A 15,354-nucleotide genomic window follows, 5' to 3' on the forward strand; every position below is an offset into this window, starting at 1 on the left:
ATAGTTCTCATTCAGTATCCAGATGAATGCTCCAATGCGTTTCAATAAAAAAAAAAGTTGATCTTTTTCAGGGGACATAGCCAGATATCATAATCCACATACATAATGAATGAACATGACTAGAACCATTAAAAGAACAGACACTCCTTCTAGACCACTAAGCACAAAAACAAAGCAGAGTATCAAACAAGGAACCCACAAGGAGTCATGTGGACCCAAGATGTTGTCCAAAAACATCTCTATGTGCCCCATATTGGAAGGAAAAAAATGGATTAATCTATGGGCTGCTTAAGGGCAATCGTCAATTGTTCCAGTAGCAAAGCTTGTTCCGATGACATTTCCCCTTTATCTCTGTTCTAGTAACAACTCAAAATTTTGACTTAGTCCTTCACTTTTCAGTCCAGATGACAGTGGTCACCAGGACAGATAGATAGGGTTAATCCCCCCAATAGGGACACACACAACAATAACAAACATGACCCTTCGCATTAAACTTTCTTTATCCACTTGCCCTCCAGAGGATTTACCCCCCTTCCTGACCAGGCCATTTTTTGCATTACGGCACTGCGTTACTTTTTCTGACAATTGCGCGGTCATGCAACGCTGCACCAAAATTAAATTTATGTCCTTTTTTCCCACAAATCAAGCTTTCTTTTGGTGATATTTGATCGCCTGAGCGGTTTTCATTTTTTGCGCTATAAAAAAAAGACCAACAATTTTGAGAATAAAAAACAATATTTTTGACTTTTTGCTATTAAACATGTCCAGTAAAAAAATGTAAAAAAAAAATCAAATTTCATCATAAATTTAGGCCAAAATGTATTCTGCTATATCTCTTTGCTAAATAAAATCCCAATACGTGTAAATTAATTGGTTTACGTTAAACTTATAGCGTTTACAAATGACGGTGTATATACCGGGTTTATTTTTTTTTACTAGTAATGGCAGCGATCAGCAACTTTTAGCGGGACTGCGGCGGGCATTCTGATACTGGGGGAAAATGAGTTGGTGTCACTGACAATCCCAGTGACACCAATACAGTGATCAGTGTTAAAATGGATTAACATGTGGGGCGATCAAAGGGTTAACTTGTGCGGTCTGCTGTTTTACCATGTTATGTACGAATAAAATAAACTTATATATAAAATCTATATATAAAATCGAGCGCAGTGTATAGGTGTAAGTACGGTAGTACTGATCCACTATCATATGTGGTCTATCATATGTTTAATCGCTATTTGGGTTAGCGCTGCACTCTCATTCTTTATCAATTACCATGTTATGTGTCTGTGTGCTTCACTGTAAGCACACTGCTTTGCATGGCTGTGCTGTGCAGCCATCCAAAGCAGTGTGCATGAGCTGACAGGGAGGAGAATGGTTTTGTTTACAAACAGTTCTCCTCCCTGTCGGAGATGCTCAGCAATCACTGGGTGCCAGCAAGTAATCACCGGCCGGGACCCGGTGACTGATAGCTGCAAATGGCAGCGCGGGTAGGGCATGCACGCCCCCCTTCCTGGAAATGCAAAATCACATAGATATATACATTTATACACACATCCATCCATTCAGTCGTATCCGACCCTTGGCAACTGCATGGACTGTCACTCGTAAGCGACTTTTTCCATGAATTCTCTTAGCAATTATTTTACAGGGTAGGTTGCCAGGTCTTTCCCCAACCCCTACCATGCAGGAGATCCCGCATGGCCAGGAATGAAACTAGGACAATTTAGACAGGAGCCAATTAACCTACCAGCATGTCTCAGGAGTGTGAGAGGAAACCAGAGTACCCAGAGGAAACCCACGCAAGCACCGGGAGAACATGCAAACTCCATGCAGGAGGTGCCATGGTTGGGAATTAAACCCATGACACATTTACAGCACGGAAGACGTGCTAACCACTAAGCCACTGTGCCACCCTATATATATATATTATATATATATATATGTGATTTTGCACACCCGTGCAGCCCTGTAGCATCAAAGAAGTGAGTACAACAGTCATATTTTTGTAAATATTTTATTCTATCTTTTCATGTGACAACACAGCCATTAATGTCTAAATCGCTGGCAGGGGATTATGTTCTGCTTCAGTATGTCACAGTACATGTTGGCACTCATGGTTCTCTCAATGAACTGTAGTTCCTCAGTGCCAGCAGCACTCATGCAGCCCCAGACCATGACACTCCCACCACCATGCTTGACTGTAGGCAAGACACACTTGTCTTTGTACCCCTCACCTGGTTGCCGCCACACACGCTTGACATCATCTGAACAAAATATGTTTATCTTGGTCTCATCAGACCACAGGACATGGTTCCAGTAATCCATGTCCTTAGTCTGCTTGTCTTCAGCAAACGGTTTGCGGGCTTTCTTGTACATCATCTTTAGAAGAGGCTTCCTTCTGGGATGACAGCCATGCAGACCAATTTGATGCAGTGTGCGGCGTATGGTCGGAGCACTGACAGGCTGACCCCCCACCCCTTCAACCTCTGCAGCAATGCTGGCAGCACTCATATGTCTATTTCCCAAAGACAACCATTGGATATGACGCTGAGCACGTGCACTCAACGTCTTTGGCCGACCATGGCGAGACCTGTTCTGAGTGGAACCTTTCCTGTTAAACCGCTGTATGGTCTTGGCCACCGTGCTGCAGCTCAGTTTCAGGGTCTTGGCAAACTTCTTATAGCCTAGGCCATCTTTATGTAGAGCAACAATTCTTTTTTTCAGATCCTCAGAGAGTTCTTTGCCATGAGGTGCCATGTTGAACTTCCAGTGACCAGTATGAGAGAGTGAGAGTGATAACACCACAATTAACACACCTGCTCCCCATTCACACCTGAGACCTAACAGTAAAGGAAACACTAACGAGTCACATGACACTGGGGAGGGAAAATGGCTAATTGGGCCCAGTTTGGACATTTTCACTTAGGGGTGTACTCACTTTTGTTGCCAGTGGTTTAGACATTAATGACTGTGTGTTGAGTTATTTTGAGGGGACAGCAAATTTACACTGTTATACAAGCTGTACACTCACTACTTTACATTGTAGCAAAGGGTCATTTCTTCAGTGTTGTCACATGAAAAGATAGAATAAAATATTTACAAAAAATGTGAGGGGTGTACTCACTTCTGGGAGATACTGTAAATATATATGAACTTTATGAGCCCTTTCATTCTTTAGTGCTGCAACTCAAACTCAGAAGTGCACTACAATGCATGGCATGTACATTATGGTGTGCTGCAGGGTGGGTACGTAGCCTGCTACTGATTAAAACACTGGCTCTGAGGAAGAGGTACAACCTCGAAACGCGTCAGCCACCAGACTACCTTCTGGACCACATTGCATCCCTTGTGACATGCTTTCCATTTGATTCTATTTCTCTTGTGAGTATTTCACTTTTTATCAATGAATCTCATCTTTAAAAGGTAATGCACTAGGCCCGTGCGCCCTCTTTTTGTCTCTTTATATACTGATTAAAACATAGCTATGATCATAATGTAAACTAATTGCATTTAAATTATTTCTGTCCTACTCCCATTACCATCTTGATGCCAGCGGTATGCATATATGCTGCCTCTCAGTGTGTTGGCCTTAACTCTGAGAGGCCACATACATGCGCACCAGAATGTAAACACAGCTGTGCCAAGAGTGCGCGCTCTGCCTTCTGAACTACAGAGGAGCTGAGAGGAAGAGTTCCAGGAGGCGGAGTCAGTACAGGAACCACTGCTTACAGGCAGCAAGGTACCATGGGATATGTAGTTCTTAGAAATGGAAAGTAAACAGCAGAGGAGAATCTACAAAGCATGCTGGGAATTCAGGAGGTTTCTAGAAAGAGATGACCAGCAGACAACCAGCGCTCACAACATGAAAGGAGATTTTTCTCATATTGGATTGTGAAAAATAACTATTGCTTGTACTGCTATCACAATGCTGATGTTAGAAAATGAAAGTCTATGCTGCGACCATCGGTCTCCTTTAACTAGAAATATAGTTGCCAGTTCCATGAAGGTTATTTGCAACATTTATTTTTACCCTGGTTCACATCTGTGCGGTCGTGCGGGCCGCGATTTGCACGGGCACGAGAGTCCATTTATTTGAATGAATTCCCGTGCCCCGTGACACGCAGGGCAGAGGTCCCTGCACTACTTTGGAAATCGCAGCCTGCACGGGAACCGAGGTTCCCAGTACGGTTGCGATTTCCAGTGCGGGCAGCGTGCCATTAGAATTAATGGCACCCGCCCGTGGGTCCTGCATTCCTCTGTGTGGGTGGTGTGGCTGCAGGCATTTGTGCGGGTCCCTCAGCAGCACCACCCGCACAGATATGAACCGAGAGTTATGTAAGATTATATTGGATTGTCAAAAATAACTATTGTTTGTTTTACTATTATGATGTTGTTGTTCTAATTAGAATTAGAAGTGTATGCTGTGACCATAGATCCTTACCAAATGAGAGACCTTGCCATAACCACACATTACCACAATGCAAAAATGTCAACGAGCTTAAAAAATGTATAAAATGTAGATTTCATATAAAAAGCAAAAAAAGAAAAAAATGATATAAACCAAAAAATAAAAACTGAGCCAAAACATTATTGCTTCCATTTACTATTTAAAATGTATGGTGTAAAATGACAAAAAAAAGTGATATGTATATAGAGTAGTAAGGAAGGAAGCAGAGATAAATGAGTATGGAAATTAGTAGAGGATGTTGGTGTCATAATTAGTGTCACACCTTTTTTGTACACTGGACTAGAATTTCAGCTCAGCAAGGTGAAGAGTACAAAATGCAGCACACATGATCAGGTGATCTCCGTCCAGTGAAACCTGGCTCCGTATTACTTCCTCTATAAACACAATCAGTTCTGGCCAGGAAGACGGTAGCTTTTGGCTGCCAGTGTTACATTTTCCTGTTCATAGGTTACTATGCACCATGGCTAATGAAATGACACACACGTGAACTCTTATAAAAGAAACTTGCTTGCTATGAAAGTAGCTTTGTTATTACAGCTAAACCATGCCAAGTATCAGGAGCGGACTGACAACTCATGGGGCCCCCTGGCAATAGGGGATCATGGGGCCCCTTTGTCCTTGCCCAAACTCAAAAAAGCCTATGAAAAAGGTACCAGGGGCATCTCATGGGGCCCCCTACTGACCCCGGTCCCTCGGGCAGTGCCCGAGTTTCCAAATGGTCAGTCCGCCCCTGGCAGGTATACTGACACTGGTACAAAGAATATACAACTTGACTCTTAGGCCGACCATAAACTACTGATTCTACAATTTGAATGGGCTGCCTAATACACCAGAATGCAACATTTTCTGGCAGCAAAATGCATTGCAAAGTCCATTGGCAGGGTGCATTGGGGTGCCATTTAGTATATGTAAAGTGCAATGGCATGTGTTACCTCTAGTCTATGCAATAGAGTGAATGGGCCCTCACCTTCACTTCCTGTTTTGGAAACACTACAGGAAGTGAGAGGAATTCTCCCCAAAGTCAAGAAACTTCTATCTCAGTTCTCACTAGCACACTAGATTTCCATCTCACCTCTTGCTCTCAGAACAACTCTAAAATTTTGGATTTCCACGCATTGTCAAATAGAGGATTCCTGAGTGTGGATCACAATAAGGACCCATTCACACCTCAAGATTCCAAAACTCTCAGCAAGCAAAATCCTATGTAAAGCCTGGTTCACACCTATGCAGGTTGCTTCTGATCCATTTCTGCAGTGGTTTTTGCGGTGCGTTTTGCTTTTTTGGCACAGACGTTTTGATGCATTTTTCACTAGTTTTTGATGCCTTTTTCGTTTTTATGCAGCCTGGGAATTTTGTTGTTAAGGGGAGGTGTTTTTGTTGTTATGCAGGTTAAAAAAAAAGCAAAACGCATAAAAAAATGCACTACATGCATTTCTACCACGTGTCCACTAAAGTCTATTGAAACAAAAACGTACTGTTTTGTGTTTAAAAGGGGAGTTCTGGCCCCTGCTACCCCCCCCCCCCCCCAAAAAAAAACATTGAAAGTCAGCAGCTACATATACTGTAGCTGCTGACTTTTAATATTAGGGCACTTACCTGTCCAGGGATCCAGCTACACTATATTGCCAAAAGTATTGGGACACCTGCCTTTACACACACATGAACTTTAATGGCATCCCAGTCTTAGTCCGTAGGGTTCAATATTGAGTTGGCCCACCCTTTGCAGCTATAACAGCTTCAACTCTTCTGGGAAGGCTGTCCACAAGGTTTAGGAGTGTGTCTATGGGAATGTTTGACCATTCTTCCAGAAACACATTTGTGAGGTGAGGCACTGATGTCGGATGAGAAGGCCTGGCTGGTAGTCTCCGCTCTAATTCATCCCAAAGGTGTTCTATCAGGTTGAGGTCAGGACTCTGTGCAGGCCAGTCAAGTTCCTCCACCCCAAACTCGCTCATCCATGTCTGTATGGACTTTGCTTTGTGCACTGGTGCAGTCATGTTGGAACAGGGCCATCCCCAAACTGTTCCCACAAAGTTGGGAGCATGAAATTGTCCAAAATGTCTTGGTATGCTGACGCCTTAAGAGTTCCCTTCACTGCAACTAAGGGCCAAGCTCAACCCCTGAAAAACAACCCCACACCATAATCCCCCTCCACCAAACTTTACACTTGGCACAATGCAGTCAGGCAAGTACCGTTCTCCTGGCAACTGCCAAACCCAGAAATGTCCATCGGATTTCAAGACAGAGACGCGTGATTCTTCATTCCAGAGAACACGTCTCTACTGCTTGAGAGTCCAGTGGCGGTGTGCTTTGCACCACTGCATCTGACGCTTTGCATTGCACATGGTGATGTAAGGCTTAGATGCAGCTGCTCAGCCATGAAAACCCATTCCATGAAACCCTCTACACACTGTTGTGCTAATCTGAAGGCCACACGATGTTTGGAAGTCTTTAGTTATTGACTCTGCAGTCAGTTGTCGACTTCTGCGCACTGTGCACTTCAGCATGTGCTGACCCCGCTCTATCATTTTACATGGCCTACCCCTTCGTGGCTGAATTGCTGTTGATTCCAGTTGCTTCCACTTTGTTATATTACCAGGAACAGTTGACTGTGGCATATTTATTAGCAAGGAAATTTCACAGATGGACTTATTGTACAGGTGGCAACCTATCACAGTACCACGCTTGGATTCACTGAGCTCCTGAGAGCGACCCATTCTTTCACAAATGTTTGTAGAAGCAGTCTGCATGCCTAGGTGATGATTTTATACACCTGTGGCCAAGGAGGTGATTGGAACACCTGAATCCAATGATTTGGAGAGATGTCCCAATACTTTTGGCAGTATAGTGTATGTCCTCACCCCAAGCCAGTTCTTCAATCGGCTGTCAGGTGCTGGTGCAGCCATCTTGACTAAGGGAAACTGGCAGCGAAGCCTTGTGGATTCACAGCCGGTTTCCTACTGCGCATGCACGAAGTGCACTGCACTTTGTGAATAGGCCGCAGTCATCTGGGACCTGTTGAGTTTCCTAGGGGGATGCGGGGCAGGAGTTCAAAACTGAGCTGTGAACTGAGCCAGAAGTGGGAGTACTTGTCAAAACCAGGTACCAACTCCCCCCCAAAAGGGGCAGAGGAGGGACTGGGGGGCTCAGATAAGAGGAGCTACCACTGTGGGTGGAACCCTGCTTTAAAAAAAGTCCCTGATCCCTTTCAAAAGCATCAGCTGCAAAAAAGAACAGATGTGAATGTGTCCCATAGGAAACCATGTTAAATGAACTGTAGTGCATTTCTGCTAAAAGCAAAATGAAATAAAAAAAAACTCATAGGTGTGAACCAGGACTAAATAAATGATGGCCATTCACATAAGTGCTCAAGCACCTGTAACTTAACTCCTGACACTCCAAGAGCAACATAAACTACTTTGTGGCAGATTTCAGTGTTTGTGGCCCCATACACTTCAATGGGAACAACTAGAAACCCAAACTGAGTGTTTTTGAGCATCTTTCCTCCTCCTAATGTTTTCCATTGGCTGAAAAAAGGCCTGAAGCTTGTATACATACTTACACTTGAATACATAATAGTTACGGTTAGCTTGGTTAAAAAAAAAAAAAAAACCATGTCCATCTAGTTTAACCGTATCTGAATTGCTTCAGCAGGGGAACACATTTCTTCCTGATCCCCCGAGAGGCAATCGGATAGTCCCTGGATCAACTTTACCCATCAATATTAGTATCCAGTTCTATTATGTGCAATATGTAAAATGCTTGAAATATGCTCAAATATAAACACCTGAAAATCTACTCTGCTCAGGTATGAATGCAGCCTAAAAACTTAGCAGAGGGTCTAACCTCAAGTACAACTGAACAGATATACAGTGTGTACACACACCAGCCATAAAATGACCATCATCCACCATATCCCCTCGAGGAATGGACTTCATTAGACCTCTGAAGGTATGCTGTGGTATCTGGCACCAAGGTGTCAGAAGTGGATCCCTTAAGTCCTGTAAGTTGTGAGGTGGGGCCTCCATGGATCAGACTTATTTTTCCAGCACATCCCAGAGCTGCTGGATGGGAATGAGATCTGGAGAATTTGGAGGCCAAGGCAACACTGCAAACTTGTTGTGTTCCTCAAACAAGGCCACCTTCTTCCATTGCTCAGTGGTCCAGTTCTGATGCTCACCTGCCCATTTGATGGCGCTCCTGGCTATGGATACAAATCAGCATGGGTGCCTTGACTGGTCTACAGTTATGCAGCCCCATAGGCAACAAACTGCGATGCACTGTGTGTTTTGACACCTTTCTATCAGTACTAGCATTGACTTTTTCAAAAATCAGAGCTACAGTAGCTCTTCTATTGGATCAGACTACACAAACCAGCCTTCGCTCCCCATGTGCATCGATAATCTTTGGCCCCGTCTCCAGTTGGCCAGGTTTCCCTCGTTAAAGCAGTTTTTGGTAGGTCCGGACCACTGCAGACCAGGGATATCCTTCAACAGTTGCAGTTCCGGAGTTGCTTTGACCCAGTCATCTAGCCATTACAATTTGGCTCCTCTCAAAGTATCTCAAATCCACATGCTTGCCCATTTTTTTCTGCTTTCAGCACATCAACTTCAGGGACAACACGTTCTCTTTCTGCCTAACATATCCCACCCACTTTCAGGTGATATTGTAACAAGAAAATCAATGTTGTTTAATATACCTATCAGTGGTCAGAATGTTACAGCTGATCAGTGTATAAATTTTCAATACATACACACATACACTTTAGTGAAAGTTTGAAAGTGCAACATGTCCAAGAGTAAGCTTGCAGGACCACATCAAAACCCACATTAAATCCTGGAAAACAATAACATCAGTTCCCCAGAAGCTAGAAATAGCAAATGCCTGGCAATTATATCTTTCCTTTTAACTTAATAAAATGCAGAATATTTATTCATCTTAAATGAAACCTGTTGACAGACCTGGGCAGGCTGCCATCGCTGAGCTTCTTTTAAGAATACTAATTGTCTAGGCTGTCTCTAACTTCAGCAATTTTTACTTTTTTTTTATTTCATTTTGGATAGGGAGGGTTATAAACGACTGTATTTTTCTGCCATCTCTGTACCGTACTAGGGAGTTTTCTCTTCACTTCCGGTCCCATAACCACAACAGGATGTGAGAAGACATCCCTCCAAAGTGAGGGAATCCATGGCTGTCTTCAGAGCTAGCACCCTCATTGGAAGGTTTCTATGTTTGTTCTGGTGGCAGCCCAAAATAAGGGATTTTCTTTCACTTTTTTTTGGTTGATAATGGTAAGGACACAGGACATTCATTGACGTTTTTGGATTTATTACTGCTTCAAATGATACCAGGATTTCAAAACTGAGCTGTGAAGAGTGTTTTTGAATGAATGTTGGGGAATACTGGTCTGAGTAATGGTGGCCACATCCACTGCAGGGCTGCCAGCCCGCAATGCACTTCGCACACACAGCCTGTCCAGGCACAGAGACGTACCTGTACGTTGCTGGCCTCTTCTGGGTACAGGGTGTGCGCAAGTCCTTGCCCGCAGACTCCCGCTGTGACTAGACACAACGGGATTGTGTCAGCATGCCCCAGCCAATAGTTCATGGCCAGGACCTGCTGATCGGCTGTGTCCAATCACAGTACAGATGGAACAATCTCGGGAGAAGAAACAAAGAGATTTTTAGTAAAAAGCAGCACATAATGCACACATTAACGCTTATTAGGCACACACTCAACCCCCTTGGTTACTCCGAAATGTTATCCCCTTCCCAGCCAGTGTCGTTAGTACAGTGTATAGTATTATCACTGACCACAGTATTAGTGTCACTGGTTATGTCAGTGTCAGATTGCCCGGGGCACTATCACAGTCCCACTATAAGTCGCTGATCACTGCAATTACTAATATAAAAAATAAATACAAATTCCAGTATATATACCATAGTTTGTAGATGCTATAACTTTTACACACACCAATCAATATATAGTTATTGGGATTTTGTTTTACCAATGAAATGCAGCAGAATACATTTTGGCCTAAATTTAAGAGGAAATTTGATTTTTTTATTGGATATTTTTTTATAGCAAAAAGTAAAAAATATTTTCAGTCTTTTTTCAGAGAAAATAAAAAACCCAGAGGTGATCAGATACCACCAAAAGAAATCAAATAAAAAATTATATAAATTTTGTTTGGGTACAGAGTTGCATGTCCACGCAATTACCAGTTCAAGTAGTGCATTGCTGAATAGCAAAAGAAATGGCCTGGTCATGCAGGGAGTAAGGTTGATATACTGTACACACTGACTTTATGTGCGATTCAATCAAAATGATCACATCGGCAAACAATCAAACAGCCATAACTTCCCTTTGGATTGGAATTAGATGAAACTGAGTTGATCAGCCAGGGCAGAAAATGATTGAAATGTGTTTCATTGATCGGCAGCAGTGAGAAACTTTGGTCATGAATCTGAACATATTTCAGTAGATCAGGTTATTAGATTTCCTGGTGGAAACAGAGATATGACTTGTGATTGTATCTTACAACTATTGATCAAAGTCCAATTTATATATATAAGTCCCATGTATATCATATCCATCAAATGGGCTGCCAACAGTGATGAGCTTGCTGTGTAATTTCAAAAAATAAAAAAGGAAAAATGGTTTCAGTTACCTGAACAGTTTCAACAGACCCACCCATCTGCATCAGAGGCAACAGGATTGTTTAACCACTTGCCCTCCTGAGGATTTATCCTCCTTCATAACCAAGCAATTTTTTGCTTCGTTAATTTAACTGATAATTGCGCAGTCATGCAATGCTGCACCCAAATGAAATTTACTTCCTTTTATTTCCCACAAATAGAGCTCTCTTTTGGTGGTATTTGATTGCCTCTGCATTTTAAATTGTTTGCACTATAAACAAAAAAAAAACAATTTTGAGAAAAGAAAACAATATTTTTGCCTTTTGCTATTAAACATGTCCAGTAAAAAATTTAAAAAACAAATTTCATCATAAATTTAGGGCAAAATGTATTCTGCTGCATGTCTTTGCTAAAAAAAATCCCAATACGTGTAAAATAATTGGTTTATGTGAAAGTTATAGCATCTACAAATGGCGGTATAAATACTGTTTTTTTTTTTTGGGGGGGGGGGTTTACCAGTAATGGCGGAGTTCAGCTATAGCGGGACTGCGGCAGGCATTCTGACACTGGTGGGAACTGACTTGGTTTAACCAACATCCCCTGTGACACCAATACAGTGATCAATGCTAATAAAAAATCACTCACACTGTACTAATGGCACTGGGCAGGAAGGGGTTAACATCTGGGGCGATCAATTGGTTAACTGTGTGCTGTTTCACAGTGTTCTGTGTGAGTGCTTTCCACTGGAAGTACACTGCTTTGTATAGGCTCTGCTATGCAGAGCCATACAAAGCAGTGCGCAGGAGCTGACAGGGGAGAGATCTGTGTTGTTTATACACATGGCCCTCCCCCGTTAGAGATACTTGGCGATCACCAGGTGCCATCGAGAAATCACTGGCCAGGACCCGGTGATTGACAGCCGAGGCCACGAATGGCGGCGTGGGTAGGGTGTGTGTGGACCCCCTACCTGGAACTGCAAAATTACACACACACACACATATATACACACACACACACGTGATTTTGCGCACTTGTGTCGCCCTGTAGCAGTATTTCTGCTGTAGGGTGGCGCAGAACTGGTTAAGAGTTTTTAGTGGGGTTTGTTTTGAGAGTGTTTATTTGTAATTTTAATTAATAAAGTATTTTGTATGTTAATGATATTTTTCTTTTATAGAATGGTTGAAAAAGTGATTTGGCTAGAGGTAGTGAGCTAAATCCATTTTTGTTTTTTGAAATTACTGCCTATGTGGTATGCTCCCTCCCCTATTTAAAGAGATATAGAACAAATACATTTGTGAACTAGAAGGATCAAGTATATTTTAATTTTTTGAGCTTGGTGTGTGTGGACCAGGGTCTGAGCCTGCAAGAAAGCTGTCACTTGTACAGACCAATCATCCGAGGTCAGAGCATTCCTCGCCCCACAACCAACACAGGTGACAGCTGCCCGGTGGACTGGGATCCACAGTGGGAATGCACCCAAGCACATCACTAACTGTTGACTATTGATTATTCCTACTGGAAGAGATAGATCAGAAAAGAAATTTTACATTTCTGGAAGTGTGTACGGCCACCATAACACTGAGATTTTCTTAGGACAAGGCAGCAACTGTCACTGCCAAGGTACACTGATCACAGGCCAACCAGAGCCACAGCCTGTGGTCACATGATGATGTCACACAATGTACACAGCTCTATAGTACACGTTGCAGGCAAAATACAGATGACTGTTGGGCTGTGGATGGGCTATATATATATATTTATATATATACACCTCTGACTGATCACACAACAATACATCCCACATCTACACACAATACAGAAGATTGATCATCCTAACATCCAATAGGACTTGTTAATGACAAGATGTGAATGCTGATCTGATGCCTTCTAATGCAGATCTCCCATTGCAGTCAATGACACTATGTGGATGTATGGGGGGAGGATGATGGAACAAATGTCATTTCCCATCGTGTACAGTCATAGGAGGCCATTGGTCAGTAGACAGGTGTGATCTATGTATGGCAATGGGTGTGATGATGACACAAACAGAAGTTGAGGCTCCAGCAACCCCCCCTGTGTCATAAACAGCTCTCTTCTCCTGGTCACATGACAGCACAGGTGTCTCCTCTACCACCTGTACACCCCGCCCCCAATCCCCACTCTACAATACCTGACGAAGGGGGGTTCATCGCATCGCCCTCCGTCTCTGCTCCAGTGCTATCCATTTCCTCGGTTTGCGATTGCCGTCTCTCCGCCATGTCTACGGTGACGTCATCCAGGAGGAACCACACCTCCTCTCCCCGGGACTCCCCGGCTGGACAGGTGAGTTCTACGGGAGGGAAATTCCTGTGCTACACTGCCACCTGCTGCATCGTTATGGGTACCGCAAGCGCCGAGGTGGAACTGCAGAGGAGAAAAACAAACACAGAAGCAGCAGGTTCCTCAGCCATTTATGAACCATGGTGTCTGCTGGTGGTTGTCGGCCTTCCTGAGACCAGGGACCGAGACATTCTAACTAAACCTGCAGCTATCCAACATGGTATACATGTAGAGGGGGTGAACATGATAAAAGCTCAGATTCCTTCATCCACACACTCTACATGGATGCAATGGTGTATTTAGGTTTTGTGCTGCCCTTGGCAACACAAAACTTGGTGCCACCACTTCCCCTTACCCCCAAGGAAGGAGCTTGACATTAACCAAGAACACCCCTGCCCTCCACCGGAGCCTTCCACTACCACTCCCCCCCCCCCCAGCCACCATCCCCCATGGCAAGAGAGACAAAGACACTCACCTTCACAGCTCCAGACATCCCCAGGAATGAGAGTCGGGCTGTGCACACACCGTCATGAAACCCACAGCATCTCTCAGAACCCACCAGGTCCCAATGCCACGTGTGTCCCTTCTTCCAAGGGGCAGTGCTGCCCCCCCCCCAAAAAATGCCGCCCTAGGCAAATGCCTTGTTTGCCTTGTGGTAAATACACGTCTGCATGGATGCACTGTACTATTGTATTCTGATAGTAGGGACTCCCCAGTCAGAATACACTGATCAGTGATGCAGCCATTGGCTGCAGTGGCTCATTGAATGCTGCTGTTCCAACATAGACCAGCTTCTGTGGTACACACACGATTCCTGCTGAACTGGCTGAATTTCAGTCCATATGTACAAGGCTGGTGTTTACTGAGCCCTTGAAAAGCAATCCACACTTGAATCACTTTTCAGAGTCTGTTGAGCCGCAAGGTGTAAGGAAAATGAGAGAGCCTTTCCTCTTTTACTGTTTCTCTCTCTTATCCCCCCCGCCCTAGTTTATCTCTCGCTCTTTTTCCTTCTCTCTCTCATTTTCTCTTTCTAGTTCTTTCCCTCTTCATGTTTTACTCTTTCTCCCTCTTACATTCTTCTTCTCTCTCTCATTCTCTCTCCCTCTCCCCCTCTCCTTTTTGTGCTCGTTCCCTCTTTTCCATGTTCTCCCTCCCTCTCTCACTCTCCCATTCTCTCCTTCCTTCTCTCTCCCCCTCCAATTTGCTCATTCTGGTTTTCTCACCCTCTTCTACTCTCTCTTTCTCTTTTTTTCTCCATTTGCCCCCTCAGTTCCTTCTGCTTTCTCTTTCATTCTCTCTCTCTATTTTGTATATTCTCTCCACCCCATCACTTCCTTCTCTCTCCTTTGCTCTCTGTCTCTCTCTCTTTCTTTTCCTGGTTCTTTTTCCCGCAGTTTATCTCAAATCTTTTGCTCTCTCTTTCATTCACTCTATGTTTTATTTCTCTGTCTACCTCTCTCACATTCCCTCTCGCTCTTTTTTTTGCTCTCCCTCTCTCATTTATTCTTACCCCCCCCCCTCTCTCACGCTCCCCTTCTGTCTTTCCTTCTCTCTCCCCTTCTCTTTCCCCACCATTTTCTCTTTCTGGTGCTCTGTCCCCCAATCCCCCGCTCTCCCCCTCAACCCTTCCCTCCTTTCCTCTCTCTCATTACCTCAATCCCCCCCCCCCCTTTCTCCATTGATCTTTCCCTCCCTTCCTCTCTCTCTTTTTCCCCCCAACCCTCTCTATCTCTCCCTCAGTCCCCCATTCTCTCTTCCCCAGTCCCCCCCCTTTCTCTCTTTCTCCCTCAATCCCTCCCTCATTTCCTCTCTCTTTCCCCCCCCCCAATCACCCCCCTCTCTCTCACCCCCCCCCCTCTCCCTCAACCCTTCCCTCCTTTCCTCTCTTTCATTCCCTCGACCCCCCCCTCTCTCTCTTCCACCCCC

The 15,354-nt window shown here is 44.0% G+C and overlaps 1 protein-coding gene across 1 annotated transcript in view; it reads right to left on the reverse strand.

Annotated features, from left to right (window-relative positions):
- Positions 1–13,426, reverse strand: part of MAP7 (microtubule associated protein 7) — a 245,121-nt gene extending 231,695 nt beyond the window's left edge. The window contains exon 1 of the mRNA XM_089676217.1: positions 13,280–13,426. Coding sequence (XP_089532343.1) covers positions 13,280–13,367 — 88 coding nt within the window. The 5' untranslated portion in view covers positions 13,368–13,426. The remainder of the gene's footprint in view (positions 1–13,279) is intronic.
- Between the last annotated feature and the right edge of the window lie 1,928 nt (positions 13,427–15,354).

The sequence above is a fragment of the Staurois parvus genome, unplaced genomic scaffold, assembly GCF_062004578.1.
Source record: "Staurois parvus isolate SC_StPar_1 unplaced genomic scaffold, SC_StPar_1.0 ptg000165l, whole genome shotgun sequence".
NCBI lineage: Eukaryota > Metazoa > Chordata > Amphibia > Anura > Ranidae > Staurois > Staurois parvus.